Source organism: Aegilops tauschii, chromosome 5 (genome assembly GCF_002575655.3).
Source record: "Aegilops tauschii subsp. strangulata cultivar AL8/78 chromosome 5, Aet v6.0, whole genome shotgun sequence".
Lineage (NCBI taxonomy): Eukaryota > Viridiplantae > Streptophyta > Magnoliopsida > Poales > Poaceae > Aegilops > Aegilops tauschii.
In genome coordinates, this window is record NC_053039.3 from 402,552,116 (window position 1) to 402,570,692 (window position 18,577).

The window sequence follows — 18,577 nt, forward strand, 5'->3', positions numbered from 1 at the left end:
AGTACATATTTTTGGTGAGGGTGGAAATTGAGATGCATGTTAGGAGAAAGATAATAAGAGGAAAGTGGGAGATAGACCAGAACTATTTATCACAACATAGTCATCCACCGCATGTGATGTACACATTGTGTTCCATACATAAGTCTGTTGTTCCGTGGCAACGCACGGGCATTCAGCTAGTACATAATATAAGAGAAGATATGGAATGAGCAGAGAATCATCGAATCATATTTTTGGTTTTTGTATTTAGTCCACCTGACTTGCAACCGATCAAAATCATCGAATCATCACACTTAGTACTCATAATCATAGTCCGAGTCATGATCATTATAAGCATAGTCCTCGGACATCCAGCTACGGTTGGAAGCGGCCCCAGACTCGTGATCATCATACTCATCTGAATCATAATGGTAATCCTGGGAAGTCGGAAGCTCTAGCGTCTTGACAGTGGCACACTTCGCTATCAGGGCGTCGTCAACACATATGCCGTAGCAATTGACCACCGAGAGATGCTCCAGGCATGGGCAACCATCGACGATCGCCATGAGTTCCTCGTTCATGATTCTAATACAGGCGAGGCCAAGGCGTCGCAACCGCAGGCATGCCCTGCCAGCGGCCACCAATGCGTCGCCACCGACACCTATACAACCCGAAAGCTCAATGTCTTCTAGCAGAGGGGACTTGTTTACCAGATGGGTGAATCCTTCTCTTGTTACTTCGTGACATGTCGAGAGGGCAAGCCCCTTCAGAAGGGGCGACCTGCAAAGTAGATGAGACAAGAAAATGAGATATCTTACTGCCTTTCAGCTTCAAGGTGATTAGAAGATTACAATTCTATTAAGAAAAATAGCAGCAACCAGTTAAGGGTTCTTGTTCAGACGTTGGGGGGCAAATGCTAGCTAAATGGAAACAAGGAAACGAGATGAAGTTTGTTCTGTAGCAACTGATCGAGGATTCTTTGTTCTGCACTGTTAGAGCCACGTCGGCACTCGGCAGTTCAAAACAAATCTAACATTCTTAATCTGGAAATAAGATTGTACCTGGCCCCAATATAATTGAGTATTTCATCAGTAACAAATGTTTCCCCCACAAACACCTCCAGCTTTCCGTTGGATCGGTCCACGGCCACCTTCGCCATTGCGGACATGTCTTTTATGTTGTAGCATGAGTAGTCAAAATCAAAATCTCCGTCCCCCCACCAAGAAATGCCCGTCTTCTTCTCCAACACCTCCTTGTCACGCGGACCCCGCCCCATGTCCACCTTACGCCAGAGTTCAGGCGCCTTGGCTGCCTCAAGCCACGAGTGGCACACAAGGCCCGCGCCCATGAGAACCTCGACGGCGCCGAGCCCAGCAAAGACCAAAGTAAGCGCATCCAGTGGCATCTCCGACCAATCCCTGTCGGATGGCACCGGCGCCGGCGGGGCGTCTGGCTGCAGCTCCATTCCCCTTGAATACCTGAAAACAGAGATTGGTGTCAAAGAGCTACTAGATAGTGTAAACACCTGAAAACAGAGATTGCTGATGGGTCTGAAGAACCTCGACGATGGACGGCGTCTTGCGTCGGCAGAGCAGCAGCCAGTAGGGGCGAATGAATCGGCGCTGTTCGATGTATAAAGGCCGGCACCAAACCTTTGGTTTCCCTTGTTAATTTCCTGCTAGTTTCCGATGCACTTGTTAAAAACAGAGCGGCCGGACGAGGAGGAGATAGTTGACCGTCGATTCGTAGGACAGAGATCAGGTGACATGCATTGCATGTCACCGTGTGCCTTGCGGCCCGAATTCAAATTTCGAATTTTGACCTAAATTTTTAGGGGTTATCTTAATATATGCGGTGAACATGCATGATTTTTTTTAGATTTTTTGTGATGTTTAAATTTGAATTCGGGCCGCAAGGCACACGGTGACATGCAAACGTCCCGATTCATAATGGCTCGGTGAGAGCTAGAAGTTGGAGCAGCACACGGCTCATATTCAGTCAGGGATGTGAACCATCGTTGGTTGGAGAATATGAAAGGGCTACTTTGCACAAACTTTTTTTTTGAATGTTAGCATTATTGCTAAATTCATTGAACAGGAGAAGAAGATTGATCCAGTTTATGAGGAAACCGGACCCAAAACCATACAAACGTCGACTTTCGGCAAACAATACACACGTCCACACGAGCCACAGGTCCCTCTGACCGGATCCACCTCCAGGACGATGCTCTCAAGAGGGAACGCGACGCCGGATAACGCGATGCCCCCATGCCTCTCCTCAGCCAGGCGGCCCCGCAGTGCCCTGACCTCGCGAGAGGAAAAATTGGAAGGCCTCGCCGCCGCCGACGCCGCGCGGGCTTTGCCAGGCGGCGCTTGCCGGCGGCGGCGAGGGAAGGGCAGATCTAGGAGGGGGAGTTGGTGTGGCGGCTAGGGTTTCTCCCGTGTCGCCCGCGGGGGAGACGACACGAGCGAGTTGGTCTTTTGTCCAGCCCAGGAGTGCTACATTGATGAACGAGTTCAGCGGGAAACTGGACGGTTTTCAGCCCTCTAGCGGTTGTACTACCTCTGTCTTGCTTTATTAGTCTCCTTTGCATTTTGTTTTAAATTTTAATCATAATTTTAACAAAAAATAATAATAATGCATGTAAGCAAAAATTATATTCTTGGATTCGTATTTGTACATAGTTTTCAATGATGCTATTTTTGTGACATGCGCTAATATTTTTTTGTTGAATCTAAAGTCAAAATTTGTCACAAAATCAGGACGGAGATAGTATTCCATTTTATCATGGTCTGGTCGTAGTTAGCCAAGTAGCCTACCAGAGCACCCAAGATCTGGAATCTCAAATGGCTTATTTTTACTTTTATTTAAAAAAAAGAGAGGTTGAAACCAAGAATTGCCGTCAGAGAGGATCCCCCACTCCTCCGGATCGTGGAGCCCGAGCCTGCCTATGGAAAACGAGGACCGTGAGTGGAACCAACAAGGACCTGTCTGAAATAATAGCACTCAAGTGAATCCGCCCCTGCAAGAGCTGAGGGAGCTTCAAGCTAGGATCTGGAAATGTCCATCGATGATGGCGCGGCACACGCCATGACCGACAAGGTGGTCAAGGGTTTTCACTCGGGGCCCCGACGCGAGAAGATGGCCACAACGACACCCCCAAGAGGGACACGCCACCCACAGGCATCCCGTCGCTGGCGTTGGAGCACAAGGCTTTCACCCGACACCTCTCACCCACGCCACACCGAGGAGTCCGGAGCACCTGCCCACCCCGACGGAAGGCATGCCATCACCAAAGCATGATCTGGGAATCGCCACCGCTGAGGCACCACTGACACCAGGATCACCCAATGCTACATCTTCTGCCGCCAACACGACCAAAAGATGCCTCCATCATCGCCACCAAGACGCCTACTGAGAAAAGCCATCAAGGTGGATCGTCACCCCGACATCCGAGTTCCCAAACCCCTGCACAACCGCCGGTCTTCAAAGAGTATTGGCCACTGGAGAGAGACGCGACGACACCAACCGAGCCTCCTGAACGACACCACCCTTGGTCTTGGTTAGATCTAACCAACACCCCGGTGCGCTGCCAGCAAGCCCCCATCCCCCTGGACTGGCAGCACCGATGAGGGAGACCCATCCCTGGAGCAGAGACGAGAAGATCGCAGCCCCCTGGCCGCAGCCTATACCCTCTCTGGTCAACGACCCTGACCTCTAGCCAGATCTGGGCAGAGGTGCGCTTGAGGGATGGTGGCCCTGCACCACGGGTGGGGCGAGGAAGACGTGAGACGACCTAGCCGCAGACAACAAGCTCCAGGCCGACGGCCTCCTGAGTGGGTTCGAGAAGAGAAGATGGGTGAGGGAGGAAGGGGAAGGAGAAGGGAGTGACCCCGCCCCCGCCGCCCATGCCGAGGCTTCGCCTGACGGGGATAATCGTCAGACAGCAAGGGATGGGGCGAAGGAAAGGGCAGCCGGCGGCAGCACATATGCGGTCTGCCCATGTCGCCCCTGGGGGACGACGCGCGTTGGGAGGTCCCCTATCTTATGGGGCATGCTACGCGTCAGCCAGCGGATCTTTTTAAAAGATCTGCCGCCTCGCGAGCCGTTTGATCTAACTTGCCCAGCATAGTCCAGCGCATGATCCCTCTTTGCAACAAGAGTGTTGTTTAGAAAATAACGGTGACTATTGCAACAAGAACATTGTTTCAGAAACACATCGCTGCTATTGAAACAAGAGATTTGTTTCATAAACACATCCCTAACCGTTGCAACAAGATTTGTTTCAGAAACATTGGTGACATTGCAAAGCAGCTCCGCATATGATCCAGCTCTGCAACAAGAACTTTTGTTTCAGAAACATGATTGACTATTGCAACAAGAGCTTTGTTTTAGAAGCATTGACAACGTTGCAAAGCTTGTAAACATGCTGCGCATGGGTTGGGACGGATCAAGCAAGGAGGGCTCCTTGGACACTGCTGCTGCCGACGGAGAGGTCGTGCACTCGACGCGTGCCGCTGGAGCGATGACCGAACCGCGCGGATCTCAGGAATTGTCGCTGACGACGGTGGGTGGTCGGCGATCCCAATCTAGATGCAGGGGCAAGAGAGCTGTGAGCGGCGGGACGGCCGGCTGCCTAGTGTGAGCGGCGGTGACAACCGGTTTTCCAACGCCTGCCTGATATGTCGCAGAAGAAAAGAGATGCAAGAGAAAGTGATTAGAATCGCGGGGAAGAAGACGATGCAGTTGCCTAGCTTCAGGAAACGGACGCGGACGTGGGGATGCTCTTAACCATCTGATCAACATTCAATCTGACGAACACGGAGCCGGCGGACGTGCACCCCTGATCGGTTGATTGATGGTAAGCTTTTCCCCTATCTTACTGGGTAGGTATCAGGCTAGTCTTTTCGTCTCGTGACATTCAAGTTTATTTATTTTTGAAAATAAAAAAACTAATGATGTGGAGGACTTGCATATGTAGAAAGTGGAAAGTGAAAAGTCTAATGGTGGCTTGGTCGCCTGATGATGTGGATGGCGTGCATGCATTGGAATGTGGAAAATTGATTGATTGCATATCCTTGATGATGTGAATGGCTTGCATGTGCATCTAAATGAGATATGACCTATGTGGGACAGAGGATAAGGCTGGCTTAATAGCAGCGCGGGTTGCGGCCCAATGCTACTACTAAACACATTAGCTGTAGCGCCGGTGCAAGCCCAACGCTACTTCTAAGTGGGGACGGGCAGCTGGGCCCGGGCTGACCACAGTAGCAGCACGGACCGTGGGCTCGCGCTACTGCTAACGTGTTTAGCAGTAGCATAGGTCCTTGACACGCGTTGCTGCTATGGCCAGCCCATGGGGGCGCGGCCACCCACACATAGTAGTAGCGCGTGTTCGGCATGCCCTTGCTACTACTAAAAGCCACCTGCAGCACGTGCAATGTGCCCGCACTACTGCTAAATAATAGTAGCGCAGCTCGTCAACCCCACACTACTGTTAATCCTCTATCTATAAGGTATTTCCTAGTAGTGTTGGCCCGTGGCGTGAAGAATGAATATTGCATGCACTGTAGCATCTTGGGCACTGTAGCGGCAATGTAGCAGGCCTGGGGCTTGGCCCAATCCTAGCTCCGCCCCTGCACGGACGAATTTATACATGAATGCACGCCCACGCATGGACATGCACACGAAAACACACAGGCGTGCATTCATTGGAGCACACATCAGTGCACACAAAACATACATGTAGAACACACACAAAAACATATAGTATGTGTTTGGTTCCTCACATCGTTTTTTGCCGCTTTGCATGCTTGTCCCACTAGGCTTGGTTGACCATATGCAGGCAAAAAAATCATCATCTACATGTTGATTGATTGCTTGCATATTATCTCCCTTCATCATAGCAACACCTCTACGCATTGTGTTTGGTTGCTCGCATTGTCTGTGCTCATACGAGTGCACGTTTTTTGGTTGCATACGAGCATAGAGTTGGGCTCACCTTGTACCCTACTTGGTGAGCTTACCCACTACTACTACACCTTACACATGATCACGCCTAGCACACCAATGCCACAACACTGCAATGACGATAAAGTGGACGAAGATGATGATGTTCTTCAGCCCAAACTGACGATCCACCTTCCCAACTTCAACTCTGTTGCATGCCTGCTTTCACACAAACTTGGAGTAAGCATCTTCTGCCGCCTGCCTACTCTTAAACCCTTTGTGGCTGCTGTTGTTATACCCTGACAATTGCTCATTGCAAGCTTCCCATCAATTGTAAACCCCTGGAGCCCTCCTAATGAAAACCGCATACCACTTCTCCTAGCAGTACACAAGAGCAACAGTTCAAGCATGAAGCAATATGTAGAAGACAAGCAGCAGGCAATGGAGCAGAAGAGCAATAGTAAGCATGCATGATCATATGACATAGCAAGTTTAACCTAGCACTACTATTATGGTGTCATCCTACCACCACATCTAAAATATGGTGTAATCCTACCATCGCAAGTTCGTGATCACCGTGAGGATCACCATGAGGGGTTAGTATATACCACCTCACCAAAATATGCAGACCATCAGATAGTTTTCATGCCCTATCTACACAAAATATATGTCACCATCGTCATTGCCATCTTTGTCGCCATCGCCATCGCTATCGAGGATCATGAACGCCATCACCACCAGCAGAAGCAACACTACTAGTAGTGATTGCCCAGCCACGTCCTCAGCCAGAGCACCCTGTGGGCATCTCCCATGGCAGCATATATACCCAACACCTGGCTTTGTTGTCCACTTGTTCGCTGAGAGCCGCTATGAGAGCCTCTGGGCTGAAGCCACCTTGGTCCATGATGCCGCCATAGAGGTCGGGGTGGAGATCGACCGGTTTGCTCTCCCTGATGGAAGTGGCCACCTCGTCATTGCCTGAATCATGCCGCTGAAGACGGTAAGCTCATCCTCCATAAAGGATCCCCTCTTCCTCTTCCTATCAAGCTCCGGAACGTGCTCACCATCCTTGTCAGGAGCATTAACGTTGATGGTGTCTGACTTCTGGGTGTCTGGATACTCGGCCATCGACGAGCCTAGTGGTTGACCCAAGCCCATGCATGCTTGCTGGATGCCGGCCCGAAGGAGAAGATCTACTGCATCTGGTGGTAGTTTTGGATAGGTGTGTTGACGAACTTTGTGTCCTTGGGGTGAGCCTAAGAAAGAAACAGGGAAGAGTGGTTAATTAGAATGGCAATGGATCATAGGCTTAAACAACTGGTTAGTTAGAATAGCATGGTTTTTGACCTAACTGCGATGTGGCCTTGGTAGTCCTTTGCCTCCAAAAGGATCGAGCAGGTGTCCTCATCCCATGGAGCACCACTCAGGTCTCTGAGCTTGGACGCGGTGATCCACCTCGCCCTCCACTTCCTGAAATGCTTGTAGATCTGGATCGAGGTGGCATCCTATCCACAAAACTCAAACACCTGCTTTGCAACAACGTTCAAGTGCACCTCCTTGAAGCCCCTATCAATCCTAAACCCAATAGCTATGATCTCACACATCTTGTTAAGCACAAAAGCTGCTATTTCATGGAGTTCCTCCTGCCATCCTTCTTCTCCTTTGTGGATGCCTTTTGAGCAGCAACATGAGCTGCAACATTGAACCGAGCCAACACAAATGGTGGAACCATAGGTGGCACCTCGAAAATGTCTGAATCAGGAGGTATCTGGTCGATGGGAGGCTGGGAGTCCTCGGCATAGGACGCCGGGAACTAGCTCTCGGAGAGGGCGATGGCCTGACTAAACTCTTGTGTGCTCATCTCCTACAAATGTAAGCATCATCATGGCCATAACACACTACACATCAACAGTAGGAACTACCAGTAAACATGGACAGATCGAACTAGCAGTAACACATGCACACATGTATGATCTAGTTCAAGACAACACTACCAAATCCATCAAAGCATACCACAACACAACACAAGACAACACTAATCATGGACACATGGATGATCTAGTTCAACACTTCCACACTAGCATACCACACATCTAAGCATACTACAAATCCATCCATGACCACTAACTATCAATCTTTGCTGACATGGAAACAACTCTTAGCATGCTTCAAATCCATCACAACGAGCTACTAGAACATCAGAGTCACATAGATCGGAAGATATAACCCTACCACATGGACAGATCTAGCTATAACTAGTAGAGGAGGGGGTGATTGAACTCACAGACACAATCAAAGGAGCCGCAGAGGAGGCGTTGTACATGTCAGAGAAGAGGAGCAGTTGATTCGCCACTGCCATCAACCGTTCGCCGGAGCAGTTGTGTTGCTTACCTCATCGTCGATGTGGAACCATGCCGGAGGGAAAGCTAGAGAGGGGGAAATGGTGACGGGAGTTTTGCCGCTGCGGTCACCCTGGCTATATAGGGCGGTCACCCTGCTTATATAGGGTGACCGATTCGGCGGGCGGTGACGCGCAATTGTCATGCCGCTTTGTCGGAGACGTGCGCAAGCTCCCGCCATCTCCCTGCTTGTAGCTGCTCAGCACCGCGTTCCCCTCCCTTGCATCACTCGAGCCTGTCTCGCTAGAAACTGTCGATTCATGTGTTCCTAGCGGGCCTGGCTGAGGATTGCTATGGTTCATGCAGGCCAAGATTTCAAAAAAAAGGGTTCCCCCCCGCTTTATATTATAAAGCAATGAACCAAGCATCCAACACAATAGTATAAAGTACAATCAAGTCATAAAGTCATGCTGGGGGCACAGCAGGACAAGCCCCAAACAAAGCAAACAAAAACAGCTAATCTGGCTCGGGGGTGGTGGCGGCGGTGGCGGTGGTGGAGCAAAAGCCGATGCCGAGGAATGAAGACCCGCCATGATGTTGTTGATGATGTCTCGGTCGCACCGCTTGCTAAGCGGTCTCCATAGCTGTAAGAAGCCACACATTTTATAGATTGCATTAGTCACACGGCACGAAATCACGCGTCCGATGACAAGTTTATTACGGGTACACCAGAGGGTCCATGCCAGGGTACCCACAGCCACCCAAGTGGGGGCGCGACTAGCGCCGGGGAGTCTAAGGACCTCCCCAAACAAGACCGGGAGGTTGTCGTGGCACCAATTGCCACCAACTGCCACCAACCACCTCCTGGAAGCACCTACAAAGGAACTGCGCTGCAGGGCACCGGAAGAAGATGTGGTTGCAGTCTTCCGGTACCAAACAAATGGGACAGAGGCCATCCCCTGGGCAATTATGTTTTTGGACCTCTGTGCCCGATGGGAGGTGGCCTCGAACCCATTGCCAGAGAAAAATGCGGATTTTCAAGGGGAGTTTAATTTCCCAAAGCACTGATAGTTCTACCGGGCCAGGGATGGGAACAATCGCCTGGTATAGGGATCTAGTCGAGAATCTACCACTTGGCTCAAGATGCCAAGACAGCGAGTCGGGCTCAAGGGAGGGGGACTGGAGAGCAATACACTCGAGCAATTCCTCCCATTGCTCGAGCTCCATCGCCCCGCAGGTACGGCGGAAGGAAATAGCGCCCAAGTCAGCTAAGGCCACAGCCACCGAGAGCTGTGGGCGAACACAGATCGAGAATAACGCGTAAAAGCATTCCGCAAAGGGTCGGTTCCCGGTCCATCTGTCCAGCCAGAATAGGGTGCCAGCACCGGAGCCCACTTTAATGGAGGTCGCAATGCGCAAGACTATCATCAGACGGATCACCGATTACCAAAATTGGGGCCCTCCAGATCTAGGAGCGAAGGCTAGCGGTTCTTCGCGCGGATAATCTCAAGCCATAGGCCACCCTCATCGATCTGAATCCGCCAAAGCCATTTGGAGAGAAGGGCAATATTCATCCGCTTGGAAGAGATGACTCCAAGACCTCCTTGGTCCTTAGGCTTACATATCTCAGACCATTTCACCATGTGGTACTTCTGTTTATTGTTCTCTCCAGCCCAGAAGAATCTGGAAAGAAGTTTGGTGACCTCATGATGAAGGGATTCATGTAGACTATAGAATCCCATGACGTACATCAGTAGGCTAATCAGGGAAGAGTTCATCAGAATCATTCTAGCGGCTTTGGAAAGCCATCTCCCTTGCCAAGGTTTCATCCTAGGTTGGAGCTTGGAGACTATTGGACGGAAGTCCTTCTCCAGAAGGCGCGTGTCACTAAGTGACATGCCAAGGTAAGTAGTCAGGAAGGACCCCAAGTGGCAATTCAAGTGATTGGCCATTCCCCGAGCTTCCGTCTGAGAATATCCAAGGACCATCAGCTCACTTTTGGTGAAGTTAATCGTGAGGCCCGACATCTCCTGAAAGCAGAGTAGGAGGAACTTGAGGTTCTGAATGTCCTCGTCCGATCCTTCCACCATCATGATGGTGTCGTCTGCATATTGGAGGTGGGTCAGACCTCCATTGGCCACAAGATGGGGGCAAATCCCCCTAATGTGGCCGGCGCGTTTGCCAAATCTAGGATGGACGCTAGGGCGTCGAACACAAGGTTGAAAAGAAATGGGGAAATCGGTTCTCCTTGCCGTACCCCTTGGCCAGTCATGAAGTAGGGCCCGATCTCCCCATTTATCTTGACAACCGTCCGACCACTCGTCACTAACTGCATCACCCGAGCAACCCAGTGGAATCGAATCCACGCTTGAGCAACACCTCCCGAAGGAAGGACCAGTGAATGATGTCATATGCTTTATGCAAATCAATCTTGAAGAACACAGCGCGAAGATGCTTGCTCTTCACCTCATGGATGACCTCGTGAAGAACGAGGATCCCATCCAGAATATACCTGCCTTTCGTGAAGGCCGACTGGTTCGGGTGATGGATTCAGGGGGCGAGGAGGGCCACCCTAGTGGCGTACCCTTTCGCCAAAATACGAAAAATCACATTGAGGACTGTGATAGGGTGGAACTGCCTGATGTCCGCAGCACCCGGCACCTTGGGGATCAGGGAGATGATCCCGTAGTTAAGCTGGGACATGTCTAATGTTCCCCTAGAGAACTCACTGAACAGGTCAAGGATGATCTCCTTGACCATCGGCCAGAAAGCCTGGAAGAAAGGGACCGGCAATCCATCGGAGCCAGGGGCCGAGGCCGGGTTCATGGCCTTGACAAAGGCCTACACTTCCATGGCATCAAATGGGGCGAGCAAGGCCGCATTCTCCTCCGGGGAGATTTACTGGTCAGGCGACCAAATGTGGTCGGCAAGGGCGATATCACTCCGAGGGCACCCCGCAAATAGCGACTTGTAAAATTATCGACCAGCAAGCGGATAGCCTGAGGGTCTTGAAACAACTGACCTCCTTCCCATAAAAGGGGAATGGAGCGGCGACGCCTACGGCCATTAGCGAGGGCCTGGAAGTAGGTTGTGTTGGCATCTCCAAACAGCACCCAGTTTATAGAGCCACGCTGGTGCCAAAATTCCTCCTCCTTGGAGTATATCTCCATGAGAGAATCTTCCAGATTGTATCTATGAGCCCCCTCGTCGACGAAGATCCCAGCAATATCTGCGCGGAGGTCAAGGGCCCGGATCTCCTTGAGGAGGGAGGCCTTCTGGACCCGAAGGTCCCTCCCAACATTAGCACCCCATCCCTTCATGAACTGCCTAGATCGTTTGGATAGGTGATGCCATTCGTCCAAGATCGACATCTGCCTATGGGGCTCGGCTGACGCCGAGACTCAGTGAGCCTGGACGGCTGCCATAAAGTCTGGGTGCCGGAGCCAAAAAGCCTCGAAACGGAACCGCGAAGGGGGCCGTGGTCTCTCATCCCTAGATGATAAGAGAAGGGGAACGTGGTCAGATCCAATGCGAGTAATAGCCTGTAGAGAGGCCAAAGGGAACCGAAGATCCCAGTCGGGGAGACAAACACCCGGTCAAGCACACTAAGGGTCGGGGAAACCTGTCTATTGGTCCAGGTAAACCTCGCCCTGACCCTGTCCAGCTCAAGGAGCCCTAGGTCCGCAACCTAGTCGTTGAAGCGACGAATCTCCGCAAGATCAACACGCGAATTGCTCTTTTCCTCAGCAGAGCGGAGGAGGTTGAAGTCTCCCCTACCACTACAGGAAGGGTCGTGGAGGAGATCTTGCGTGGAGTTGGGCCAAGAAAGCAGCCGAGCGACTATGGTCGACAGGGCCGTAAACCACGATGATCTCCCACTTGAAGTTCATATCTTGCTCCCAAACCTCCATGCTAACAAAGTGGGATCCACGATCCATGGAGCCCACCTCAAAGGTGGCATCCTTCACACCTAGAAGGATGCCACCAGAGTGACCCGTCACTCCACTAGATGGCAACCAGTGCCATGCGAATAAATGTCTGCTCAGGCTCTCAAGTTCTACGAGAGAGAACTCGGTGCGCATAGTTTCTTGGATTGCTACCACATCTATGGACTCATCGTGCATGTATTCAATGAGCTACCTACGGCGGCCATCGTGACCGAAGCCCCGCAGGTTCCAAAATAGAGCGCGCATGATCACTCGCCTAACGGGTCCTCCCGGGACCCTATTGTAGTCGTAGCACTAAGGGCACGGCGTAACTGGGCAGTACGGGAACGCGTCCGACCACGAATCTCACCCGGGTCGCCCGCAAGGCGGTCTCGACCCCCAGCCCGGCGGGGCATAGGGGGTGGGGCCTCTGCAGCTGCTACCGCCTCGCGAGCCCGAGTGGCCGTGAGGTGGCCCTCCAGAATCTCCTTAGCCTGGAGGGACGCAAGCTGCTCTAAACCGGGCCCTTCTCGCCACGGAAAACTATAGCCGAGTCGGCTGCGACCTTGGCCAGATGACCAAGTGGGACGTCAGCAAGAGCAGAAAAGGAACTATCGAAAATATCATCAGAATCAGGACAAGGAGCCTGGGAGTCGGACGGACCTGTATCGAGGTTGCGGATGGCGGTGCGGCGGGAGGACTTCTCCACCGCAGTCGGTGAGGCCCCGGTCAGCCGTGGAGCCGCCTCGAGCCGGGCACTCTTCCGGGCTGACGAGGCCGGATTAGAAGACGAGCGGTGGCGGCCCCGGGACTTGGGAGGTCTGGACGACGTGGGAGAGGAGGGAGCCACGGGACCGGGCTCCAGGAGAGCCGGCGCCGAGGGGTCCTCCCGGACGGGCACCGGAGACACGAGCCGCGAGGAGGACGGGGGACGGACCTCCATGCTACCCCGACTTTCACCGCTCCCCTACTCATCAGACAAGGACAGCGGCGCAGGGAGGAAGTGAGGGGGAAGGGTGGTGCCCGGAGGAAGGGTGGCAGGCTCGTCGAGCATGGCAGCAATAGCCTCGATGTCCTCGGACTCGTCCTTGGGGTAGGCGTCGTGGGACACGTCATCAGGGTAGGCGTCGTGGGAACCAAGCCCCGAGAAGTGGGTGGACGAGGGGTGAGAGGAGCCGGCTGGGGGATGATCGTCCTCGAGTCGTCGTCGGAGGCCTCAGAGCGGGGGGAGCGGCTGCGGGGACGACGGGGGAGCCTTGCGAGGCAGCCCCCCCGCCAGGTCCCGGCTCGGGTTTTGCACCACCCCCATCATCCATGCTGAGGGGATCGGTGGGAGTCCCACCCTCAACCGAGATGGGCAGGTCGTACCAGACGTCGTTGAAAAACATCCTGATCGTCGTCTTGAGCTTGGCGGGGTTTGGAGACTTGATCTGCACCCGCACAGCAGGGCCCTTGGGTAGAGAGGCGTCGTCGACCGCCACAAACTTGCCCAACAAACGGGACAAGCCACGGATGACACCCTCGTCCCTGATACGTCTCCATCGTATATACTTTTCCAAACACTTTTGCCCTTTTTTGGACTCTAATTTGCAAGATTTGAATGGAACTAACCTGGACTGACGCTGTTTTCAGCAGAATTGCCATGGTGTTATTTTTGTGCAGAAATAAAAGTCTCGGAATGACCTGAAACTTCACAGGGAATATTTTTTGGAATTAATAAAAAATATTGGCGAAAGAATCAAGACCAGGGGGCCCACACCCTGTCCACGAGGGTGGGGGCGTGCCTACCCCCCTGGGCGCGCCCTGTGACGCCCCCGATTCAATCATACACTAATCATACACGCAAATGTGTACGATAAAGATCGAGGACTCACGGGAAGATATCACAACACAACTCTAGACACAAAATAAAATAAAACAAGCTTTATATTACAAGCCAGGGGCCTCGAAGGCTCGAATACATAAGCTCGAAATCACAAGAGTCAGCGGAAGCAATCATATCTGAGTACAGACATAAGTTAAACAAGATTGCCTTAAGAAGGCTAGCACAAAAGTAGCAACGATCGAAAAGGCAAGGCCTCCTGCCTGGGACCTCCTAACTACTCCTCGAAGCTGAACTCCATGTAGAATCATCCTCGGGATCTCTAGCTCCTGGACTCCAGCATCTGGTTGCGACAACCAGGTATAGAAAGGGGAAAAGAGGGAGAAAAGCAACCGTGAGTACTCATCCAATGTACTCGCAAGCGACGAGCTACACTACATATGCATGGGTATATGTGTAAAGGGCCATATCAGTGGACTGAACTGCAGAATGCCAGAATAAGAGGGGATAGCTAATCCTGTCGAAGACTACGCTTCAGGCCACCTCCATCTTGCAGCATGTAGAAGAGAGTAGATGGTAAGTTCACCAAGTAGCATCGCATAGCATAATCCTACCCGGCGATCCCCTCCTCGTCGCCCTGTTAGAGAGCGATCACCGGGTTATATCTGGCACTTGGAAGGGTGTGTTTTATTAAGTATCCAGTTCTAGTTGTCATAAGGTCAAGGTACAACTCCGGGTCGTCCTTTTACCGAGGGACACGACTATTCGAATAGATAAACTTCCCTGTAGGGATGCACCACATAACCCAACACGCTCGATCCCATTTGGCCGGACACAGTTTCCTGAGTCATGCCCGGCCTCGGAAGATCAACACGTCGCAGCCCCACCTAGGCTCAACAGAGAGGTCAGCACGCCGGTCTAAATCCTATGCGCGCAGGGGTCTGGGCCCATCGCCCATTGCGCACCTGCACGTTGCGTACGCGGCCGGAAGCAGACCTAGCCTAGCAGGCGTTCTAGTCCAATCCGGCGCGCGCCGCTCCGTCGCTGACGTCAAGAAGAGCTTCGGCTGATACCTCGACGTCGACTGCCCATAATTGTTCCCGCGTAGTTGGTTAGTGCGTATAGACCAAATGGCCAGACTCAGATCAAATACCAAGAACTTGTTAAGCGTGTTATTTTGAAGTAACCGCGAACGCCGACCAGGGCCAGGCCCACCTCTCTCCTAGGTTGTCTCAACCTGCCCTGTCGCTCTGCCACAAAGTAACAGTCGGGGGCCGTCAGGAACCCAGGCCCACCTCTACCGGGATGGAGCCACCTGTCCTTTCAGCCCCCTCATCAGAATCACTTGCGGGTACTCAACGAGCTGACCCGACTTTAGTCACCACATGTGTCATGTATATAATGTATATAGTATATACCCGTGATCACCTCCCGAAGTGATCACGGCCCGATAGTATAGCATGGCAGACGGACAAGAGTGTAGGGCCACTGATGGAACACTAGCATCCTATACTAAGCAGTAGGATAGCAGGTAAGGGTAACAACTGTAGCAACAATGACAGGCTATGCAGCAGAATAGGATTAACCGAAAGCAGTAACATGCTACACTCTTCTAATGCAAGCAGTATAGAGAAGAATAGGCGATATCTGGTGATCAAGGGGGGGCTTGCCTGGTTGCTCTGACAAGAAGGAGGGGTCGTCGTTGATGTAGTCGACCACAGGGGCATCAGCATCGTCACGGGGTCTACCGAAGAGAAGAGGGGGGGAGAAACAGTAAATACATAGCAAGCAAGTGCATAACAGGACAACAGGCAAAGCTAGAAGTGTTCTAACGCGGTATGAGGTGATACCGGTGAAGGGGGGAAACATCCGGGAAAGTATCCCCGGTGTTTCACGTTTTCGGACAAATGAACCGGATGGGAAAGTTGCGTGTTCGCTATGCTAGGGATGTGTGGCGGACGAACAGGCTACGTATTCGGATTCGTGTCGCCGTTCTGAGCAACTTTCATGTACAAAGTATTTTTATCCGACTTATAGATTATTTTATATGCTTTTTCAAAGTTTTTAAACATTTTCTGAAATTCTTGGAATTAAATTAATTCGAAAATAAATTAAACGCTAAATGCTATGGGTACACAGAAGTGTACCCAGAGATGTTCATGTGTGGCTGACAAGGGGGGCCAGTTGACTGGGTCAACTGCCCAGTCGGCAGAGGCTGACTGGTGGGGCCAGGGGGCTAAGTCAGCATGTACAGTCAGCAATTGACCAGTCAACGTTGACTGGTCAACAGGGTCAGCGGGGCCCACATGTCATTGACTCCTACCTTTTAACAGGGTCTTGTTTTAATTTAATTTATCCTAATTAGTAGGTGGGGCCCTGCTGTTAGTGTCTATTAGAGGTTAGTTAGTTTGACTAAGTAGATTAGTTCCTAATCTAATCTGCTGGGGCCCGCGTGTCGGTGGCACGTGCTGCTCACGCACGAGCACACCCAGAGGCAGGGCGCCGGCGGTTGGCGAACGTGGCCTACGGCCACGGCGGAACGGCTCCGGGGAACCACGGCGGAGGGGCTCTGGGAAGCTACGAGAGCAGCGGCGGCTGGAGCTGTCGCGGGCGGGGCCAGCGGTAGGCAACACGGCCGGGCGGCACGGGCGAAGGCGGGGGCCCGACGGGAGCGGCGGCAGTGGGCGCGCACAGGGATGGTGCACGGGTCTGCGGGGAGCGAGCGCGGCCACGGCGTTGGGATGGAGGGGGGAAGACGGACGGGGCCCGACGGGGAGCTCACCCCCGTTGAAGAGAAGAGGGCGGCGAGGCGCGGGGAGGACCGACGAAGGAGAGGCGGGGATGGGGCAGTCCGGCGCGGCGGGGGTGAGGACGACGCAGTCCGGCGGGGATGTCCAGGGTGACGGCGTCGGAGCCGGGCCGGCGTGGTGGCTCCGGCTTCGAGCGGCGGGGCGGCGGCGGGCGTCGAGGGCGCGGTCGCGGTCTGCGCGGCGAGGGGAGTCGTCGAGGGAGAGGGGACGGGGGCGCGAGGACGAGGGCGGGGGCCGGCGAGGCGGCACCGGGCGATGGCCACGGGGGCAGCCCCGATCCGATCTGGATCGGGGGGGAGAGACGAGGGAGTGAGGGGGGTGTGGGTTGGTTCGGTTAGGGTTTCGGGGTGGAGTGGGGGGGCTATGGGAGTGGGGGTGGGCCGGCTAGGTTAGTGGGCTGGCCGGTTAGCTGGGCCGTGGCCCAGTGGGGGGTGGGGCTTTTCTCTTTTCTCTTGTTTTACTTTATTTCTTTGTTTAGTCTTTTCCTTTTTTCTGTTTTATTTTTGTTCCTTTTTATTTCAGTTTTCTAAAAATTAACACTAGCACCTAAATTTGCATTTATAAATATACTACTGCCACATTAACTTTGGCACCTAAATAAAATAGTTTTGTAATTATTTATTATTTAAAAGTATTTATTAACTAACAGTTTTGCCGCTGTTTTATTTTCTATGGTGCATTTAAATACTTTAGAGGAGTGTGGTTTCTACACCAATATTTAGTATGGATTATTTGGCTTACCCCGAACATTTTAGTTTTAATATTCGAAAACTTTTATTGTTTGCTTGATTTTGAATTTGAATTTGAATCAGTTTCGAACTAACATGAGATTAGCAACAGTAATTGAGGTGACGTGGCATCATTAGTAGAAAGTTACTGTAGCTTAATTATTCGGGCGTCACACGCCCCCTGTCTCGTGGGCCCCCTGAGACTCCACCGACCTCAACTCCAACTCTATATATTCACGTTCGGGGAGAAAAAAATCAGAGAGAAGGATTCATCGCGTTTTACGATATGGAGCCGCCGCCAAGCCCTAATCTCTCTCGGGAGGGCTGATCTGGAATCCGTTCGGGGCTCCGGAGAGGGGAATCCATCGCCGTCGTTGTCATCAACCATCCTCCAACACCAATTTCATGATGCTCACCGCTGTGCGTGAGTAATTCCATCGTAGGCTTGGCGGACGGTGACGGGTTGGATGAGATTTATCATGTAATCGAGTTAGTTTTGTTAGGGTTTGATCCCTAGTATCCATTATGTTCTAAGATTGATGTTGCTATGACTTTGCTATGCTTAATGCTTGTCACTAGGGCCCGAGTGCCATGATTTCAGATTTGATCCTATTATGTTTTCATGAATATATGTGAGTTCTTGATCATATCTTGCAAGTCAATAGTCACCTACTATGTGTTATGATCCGGTAACCCTGAAGTGACAATAATCGAGACCACTCCCGGTGATGACCGTAGTTTGAGGAGTTCATGTATTCACTAAGTGTTAATGCTTTGGTCTGATACTCTATTAAAAGGAGGCCTTAATATCCCTTAGTTTCCAATAGGACCCCGCTCCCACGGGAGGGTAGGACAAAAGATGCCATGCAAGTTCTTTTCCATAAGCACGTATGACTATATTCGGAATACATGCCTATGTTACATTGATGAACTGGAGCTAGTTCTGTGTCGCCCTATGTTATAACTGTTGCATGTGGAATTGTATCTGACATAATTATCCATCACTAATCCAATGCCTACGAGC

The 18,577-nt window shown here is 52.0% G+C and overlaps 1 protein-coding gene across 1 annotated transcript; it reads right to left on the minus strand.

Annotated features, from left to right (window-relative positions):
* Window positions 1–293: 293 nt before the first annotated feature.
* On the minus strand, window positions 294–7,056 carry LOC109734629 (putative F-box/LRR-repeat protein 9). The gene is made up of 5 exons (XM_073499206.1): window positions 6,907–7,056; window positions 6,299–6,306; window positions 1,210–1,457; window positions 1,041–1,149; window positions 294–759 (listed from the first exon to the last, which is right to left on the minus strand). Exons 1-5 carry the CDS (start codon window positions 7,054–7,056, stop codon window positions 294–296), a joined length of 981 nt encoding a protein of 326 aa, XP_073355307.1.
* Window positions 7,057–18,577: the final 11,521 nt, after the last annotated feature.